We start from the raw sequence: 7587 nt of genomic DNA on the forward strand, positions 1-7587 counted from the left end.
CTACTACTACTACTACTGCTACTACTACTACTACTGCTACTGCTGCTACTACTACTGCTACTACTACTACTACTACTGCTACTACTACTACTACTACTACTACTGCTACTACTACTACTACTACTACTACTACTGCTACTACTACTACTACTGCTACTGCTGCTACTACTAGCCTACTGCTACTACTTCTACAACTACTACTGCTACTACTGCTACTACTACTACTACTACTACTACTGCTACTACTACTACTACTACTACTGCTACTACTACTACTGCTACTACTACTACTACTACTGCTACTACTACTACTACTACTGCAACTGCTGCTACTACTAGCCTACTGCTACTACTTCTACAACTACTACTACTACTACTGCTACTACTACTACTACTACTGCTACTACTGCTACTACTAATACTACTGCTACTACTACAACTACTGCTACTACTACTACTACTACTACTACTACTACTACTACTGCTACTACCGCTACTACTAGCCTAATACTACTGCTACTACTGCTAATACTACTGCTACTACTACTGCTACTACTACTGATACTACTACTACTACTGCTACTGCTGCTACTACTAGCCTACTGCTACTACTTCTACAACTACTACTGCTACTACTGCTACTACTACTACTACTACTACTACTGCTACTACTACTACTACTACTACTGCTACTACTACTACTGCTACTACTACTACTACTACTGCTACTACTACTACTACTACTGCAACTGCTGCTACTACTAGCCTACTGCTACTACTTCTACAACTACTACTACTACTACTGCTACTACTACTACTACTACTACTACTACTGCTACTACTACTACTACTACTACTACTGCTACTACTACTACTACTACTACTACTACTGCTACTACTACTACTACTGCTACTGCTGCTACTACTACTGCTACTACTACTACTACTACTGCTACTACTACTACTACTACTACTACTGCTACTACTACTACTACTACTACTACTACTGCTACTACTACTACTACTGCTACTGCTGCTACTACTAGCCTACTGCTACTACTTCTACAACTACTACTGCTACTACTGCTACTACTACTACTACTACTACTACTGCTACTACTACTACTACTACTACTGCTACTACTACTACTGCTACTACTACTACTACTACTGCTACTACTACTACTACTACTGCAACTGCTGCTACTACTAGCCTACTGCTACTACTTCTACAACTACTACTACTACTACTGCTACTACTACTACTACTACTGCTACTACTGCTACTACTAATACTACTGCTACTACTACAACTACTGCTACTACTACTACTACTACTACTACTACTACTGCTACTACCGCTACTACTAGCCTAATACTACTACCTCTACTACTAATACTACTGATACTACTGCTACTACTACCTCTACTACTACTACAACTACTACTGATACTACTGCTACTACTACTTCAACTACTGTTACTACTTCCTTCCATCCTTCCTTCTTCCCTTCCTTCCTCTTTTCCTTCCTTCCATATGGTTTTGCATACAGTATAGCTCCTTCCTTCCCTCCTCTCCATTTTTCCTTCCCTCCTTCCTTCCTTCGTTCCTTCCCTATGGTCTGGCGTTCAGTGTCCCTCCTTTTCTCCTTCCATCCTCCCTTCCCTCCTTCTCTCATCGCTCCTTCCTCTCCTCCTTTCTTACCTCCTTCCCATAACTTCCAGATACGGTCGTCCCTCCCTTCCTTCTTAGTTCCCCTCTCCTACTGTTCCTTTCCTTTCCTTACCGCCTTCTCCCTCACCCCTCATTCGTCGTTACCTCTCCCAAATACGGAAACCCCGCCCCCTCAGGTCCAGGAGCGCGTGCAGAAGGAGCTGGAGGAGTGTGTGGGCGGCGAGCGGGCGGTGTGTGTGTCGGACCGCGGCCGGCTGCCGTTCCTGGAGTCTGTCATCAACGAAGGTCTGAGGATCCGACCGGTCAGCCCAGTGCTGATCCCACACACCGCTCTGACTGACAGCAGGTACACACACACACACACACACACACACACACACACACACACACACACACACACACACACATATACTAGATCTACAATCCCCACTCTCTCTCTCTCTCTCTCTCTCTCTCTCTTTGCTGTAGTATCGGAGGTCACTCTATCAGTCGTGGGACTCGTGTTTTGGTCAACATGTGGTCGATCCATCATGACCCGCAACACTGGGACAAACCTGACCTCTTCAACCCAGGTAACACACACCAGAGGTGGGGCCAAGTCATTGTTTTGCAAGTCACAAGTATAAGTGTCAAGTCTTTGCACTCAAGTCCCGAGTCAAGTCCCGAGTCAAGACAGGCAAGTCCCGAGTCAAGTCCCAAGTCAAGACAGGCAAGTACCGAGTCAAGTCCCAAGTCAAGACTGACAAGTCCCGAGTCAAGACTGACAAGTCCTGAGTCAAGTCCCAAGTCAAGACAGGCAAGTCCCGAGTCAAGTCCCAAGTCAAGACAGGCAAGTCCCGAGTCAAGTCCCAAGTCAAGACTGACAAGTCCCGAGTCAAGACTGACAAGTCCAGAGTCAAGTTCCAAGTCAAGACAGGCAAGTCCCGAGTCAAGTCCCAAGTCAAGACAGGCAAGTCCCGAGTCAAGTCCCAAGTCAAGACAGGCAAGTCCTGAGTCAAGTCCCAAGTCAAGACAGGCAAGTCCTGAGTCAAGTCCCAAGTCAAGTCCCAAGTCAAGACTGACAAGTCCCGAGTCAAGTCCCAAGTCAAGACAGGCAAGTCCCGAGTCAAGTCCCAAGTCAAGACAGGCAAGTCCTGAGTCAAGTCCCAAGTCAAGTCCCAAGTCAAGACTGACAAGTCCCGAGTCAAGACTGACAAGTCCTGAGTCAAGTCCCAAGTCAAGACAGGCAAGTCCCGAGTCAAGTCCCAAGTCAAGACAGGCAAGTCCCGAGTCAAGTCCCAAGTCAAGACTGACAAGTCCCGAGTCAAGACTGACAAGTCCAGAGTCAAGTTCCAAGTCAAGACAGGCAAGTCCCGAGTCAAGTCCCAAGTCAAGACAGGCAAGTCCCGAGTCAAGTCCCAAGTCAAGACAGGCAAATCCCGAGTCAAGTCCCAAGTCAAGACTGACAAGTCCCGAGTCAAGTCCCAAGTCAAGACAGGCAAGTCCCGAGTCAAGTCCCAAGTCAAGACAGGCAAGTCCCGAGTCAAGTCCCAAGTCAAGACTGACAAGTCCCGAGTCAAGTCCCAAGTCAAGACAGGCAAGTCCCGAGTCAAGTCCCAAGTCAAGACAGGCAAGTCCTGAGTCAAGTCCCAAGTCAAGTCCCAAGTCAAGACTGACAAGTCCCGAGTCAAGTCCCAAGTCAAGACAGGCAAGTCCCGAGTCAAGTCCCAAGTCAAGACAGGCAAGTCCTGAGTCAAGTCCCAAGTCAAGTCCCAAGTCAAGACTGACAAGTCCCGAGTCAAGTCCCAAGTCAAGACAGGCAAATCCCGAGTCAAGTCCCAAGTCAAGACTGACAAGTCCCGAGTCAAGTCCCAAGTCAAGACAGGCAAGTCCCGAGTCAAGTCCCAAGTCAAGACAGGCAAGTCCCGAGTCAAGTCCCAAGTCAAGACTGACAAGTCCCGAGTCAAGTCCCAAGTCAAGACAGGCAAGTCCCGAGTCAAGTCCCAAGTCAAGACAGGCAAGTCCCGAGTCAAGTCCCAATTCAAGACAGGCAAGTCCCGAGTCAAGTCCCAAGTCAAGACTGACAAGTCCCAAGTCAAGTCCCAAGTCCTAAACTTTGAGTTTCGAGCCCTAAACAAGTCATAATGCGCTCTTTACCAAGACAGGCAAGTCCCGAGTCAAGTCCCAAGTCAAGACAGGCAAGTCCCGAGTCAAGTCCCAAGTCAAGACAGGCAAGTCCTGAGTCAAGTCCCAAGTCAAGTCCCAAGTCAAGACTGACAAGTCCCGAGTCAAGTCCCAAGTCAAGACAGGCAAGTCCCGAGTCAAGTCCCAAGTCAAGACAGGCAAGTCCTGAGTCAAGTCCCAAGTCAAGTCCCAAGTCAAGACTGACAAGTCCCGAGTCAAGTCCCAAGTCAAGACAGGCAAATCCCGAGTCAAGTCCCAAGTCAAGACTGACAAGTCCCGAGTCAAGTCCCAAGTCAAGACAGGCAAGTCCCGAGTCAAGTCCCAAGTCAAGACAGGCAAGTCCCGAGTCAAGTCCCAAGTCAAGACTGACAAGTCCCGAGTCAAGTCCCAAGTCAAGACAGGCAAGTCCCGAGTCAAGTCCCAAGTCAAGACAGGCAAGTCCCGAGTCAAGTCCCAAGTCAAGACTGACAAGTCCCAAGTCAAGTCCCAAGTCCTAAACTTTGAGTTTCGAGCCCTAAACAAGTCATAATGCGCTCTTCACCAAATGTAATGCCATTTTAACAACAGAGGAAATCATTCATTGTCAGTGAAGGGAGTGACGTTAACGTTACGTTAGCTTGCGATTTCGCGGCTGTAACGTTAGCAGATTGCAGCGCGTGGCCGTCTGATTTAGGAGCCGATTTGTCATCTTGTTTCGGGAAAAACTAGGGGGGGGGGGGGTGGCTCTGCGGTGGACGTAATGGATAGCTGTAACGTTAGCTAAGCATTGGCTCGCTAACCACGTTAATATATTAGCCGCGACTTACTGTTCTCTGTGCAGCTTCAAATGTCGAATGAAGTTGGAAGTTGTTGCATCTCTGTCTGTGATCTTCGACCCGCTTGTTTTTGGTTGACCACCGCATAGTTTTTGTACGCGAACTAAATTATCTTTGGTATCATTTTTTCCAACTGCCGCTCAGTAACAGTAACGTAACGTTACTTCTTCACAGTTCTCTCCTGCAACTTGGTTGGATGCTGTCAGATTAGTTCAAACAAAGCGGATCTGGGAAATGAAGTGTCGACTTGCTGGGAATGAATAGCGTTAACGTTAGCTGATTCAGGAAATGAAGGGAAATGAATTGATTCGTGGCACACTTTTTAAAATAACATACTTTTTATTCTTTGGGTTTGGGGGAAGGTATCAAGTCTTTTCAAGCCAAAAGGCTCAAGTCCAAGTGAAGTCACGAGTCACTGGTGTTAAAGTCCAAGTCGAGTCTTTTTTGATTTTGTCAAGTCGAGTCTAAAGTCATCAAATTTGTGACTTGAGTCTGACTCGAGTCCAAGTCATGTGACTCGAGTCCACACCTCTGACACACACACACACACACACACACACACACACACAGATTCATAAAGAGTGTACATGCATGCACACACACAGTCAAGTACAGTACATACAAATCCTTGCACATAAGTAGTACAAATATACACACAAACAAGGTACACACATATAATACACACACACACACACACACACACACACACATTCACACACACACAAACAGTGTGCTTACACACATACACATACATACAGACCGACTGGTAAACACACCTTCATTGTCACAAACATCAAATTTGACCAGTTTCCAAGTTGCACCTGAACGCACCTTAAGCCACTGTTGTCTTCCCGCCCCCCCCCACAGATCGTTTCCTTGACGACCAGGGCCGACGGGTCACTCCTTCCTGTTTCCTGCCGTTCGGGGCGGGGCCTCGGGTCTGCGTCGGCGAATCGCTGGCCAGACTGGAGCTCTTCCTCTTCCTGTCCTCCCTGCTGCAGCGGATGAGCTTCCGGGTGCCGGACGGGGCTTCCCCGCCCGACCTGCAGGGGCGGCTGGGCGTGGTGCTGCAGCCGTTACCTTATAAGGTCGTCGTCACTCCGAGGGCGGAGTGGAGGGGCGGGGCAGAATGAGAGGAGGCGGAGTCTTGTTTTTTAATAGTTATGCTAAATGGTAGGAAAGAGAACCAAAATACTCAATCTAAAGGAACAGTTCACCCAAAAATAAAAATGTTGTCATTATCTACTCACCCTCATGTCAGATTAAACACAGGTGAAGTTCAACGATCGCACTATTTTATTTATATTTTATTTAGTGCAATTCTTCACTTCACTTGTTTTCCAAAGTGTTTCATTTTGGGGTGAACTATTCCTTTAAGTAAAAGTTAAAAAAAAGTAGCTCATTTAAAATTTAGTCTGAGTTAAACTTACTTTAAAAAAATAGACATTGTTCCATAACATCTTTCCCATGCAGAGTAAAAGGAGATGTGGCATGTTGATGTAGACTACAGCAGTGGTTCTCAACGTGGGGTCCGGGGACCACCAGGGGTCCTTGAGGGCATTCCAGGGGGTCCCCAGCAAATTGATGAATTGTTAAACTTCATTATTTTGTCATTTTAGAATGACTGTTTTGATCATAGTTTCTCTGTTATCTCTCTACCTACAATACAGACAGTCATGGAGTTCTGGACAAAATCATATCTGACTGAATAAAAATATTCTCAGATTTGGGTCCGAAAGACAAAATCTCATCAAATGGGGGTCCGTGGCCCTAATGTGGACTAAATTAGGGGTCCTTGATATGAAAAAGGTTGAGAACCACTGGACTACAGTATGCTGAGTGTTACAATATAAATTTATGAATTTTGTCATTATTCAATCTGTGATTAACAGAAAAATCTGTGATGCCCATCCCCATTAATCAAACCAATAATAGTGTAGTTGGATGGATTTTAACTAAGCTACTGGATAACTGTATTAGTTTCACGAATAAATTTGAGCATTTACTGTTACAGTTATAGTTAATGTTACCCTAGGCAGATGTAATGTATGATTGGCCAGTTTCTGATGCTTATGGAGAGGCTACACATTTTGCAAACAAAAACAATGCAAAGTACTTCAGTCAAAATATACTTTAGTAAAAGTAAAATTACTGACTTCAAAAAAATACTCAAAAGTAGTACAAGTAAAAATAATTTGTTACTTCCACCCTGGCTAAATAGAAATTGTTTGGTTGGGGTTTTTTTTTCCAAAAAATACGACAACTATTCTAAATGATCGACAGCACAAACCAAATGTTGGTACTTTTTAAAGGATAGTAGGGAATTTAGTTGTTTAGGACCTTTAAGTCCTTGGTTGACTAATTGACTAAATGAGAGACTTTCACAGACTGGATCATTAGATGTTATGGATATTAAATGATCAACTTCAGGTAATGATTTTGCTCCATAGTGGATACTAGTATTCTGGAAATAAAAAAGCATTATTATTAATATTAGAAAGAGAGAGAGAGATGCAACCCAGAGTGTAATTTCACATTATTACTGTTTGTAATCAATCAATAAAATATGATTCATACTCAAACTTTCATTGTACTGTGTTAACAGAGACAGTAGAGAGACAGACAGGCAGTAGATTTGATGCTTTTATTCAGTATATCGTCACACACTTTTAGAACAGGCTGGTTTAGTTAGGTCACACACACACACAAACACACACACACACACACACACTGACACATTCTCTCACACTACTAATTTTGTAATACTAATAATTATCATCGTTATCGTCACCATGTTAAGGGATTTTAAAGAAAAGATACACTTCCTTCCTCTCCTCCTCTTCCTCCCTTCCACTCCTCCGACAGAAACCTCATGTAAACATCACTCAAATGAAACAAGGAAAGAGAGGAAGGAAATAAGAGATAACGAGAAAA

General features: G+C 44.8%; 1 protein-coding gene across 1 annotated transcript; it reads left to right on the plus strand.

The window, feature by feature from the left end:
* Window positions 1–1851: 1851 nt before the first annotated feature.
* LOC139640513 (steroid 17-alpha-hydroxylase/17,20 lyase-like) lies at window positions 1852–5786 on the plus strand (the record flags this gene model as incomplete). The annotated part of the gene is made up of 3 exons (XM_071514686.1): window positions 1852–2021; window positions 2144–2247; window positions 5521–5786. Coding segments are annotated over 3 exons (540 nt in total), but the record flags the coding sequence as incomplete, so codon positions are not given.
* Between the last annotated feature and the right edge of the window lie 1801 nt (window positions 5787–7587).

This window comes from Centroberyx affinis, unplaced genomic scaffold (assembly GCF_046629955.1).
Source record: "Centroberyx affinis isolate AG114_WGS23_722 - 3 ecotype Tasmania unplaced genomic scaffold, CSIRO-AGI_Caff_v1 ptg009608l_1, whole genome shotgun sequence".
NCBI lineage: Eukaryota > Metazoa > Chordata > Actinopteri > Beryciformes > Berycidae > Centroberyx > Centroberyx affinis.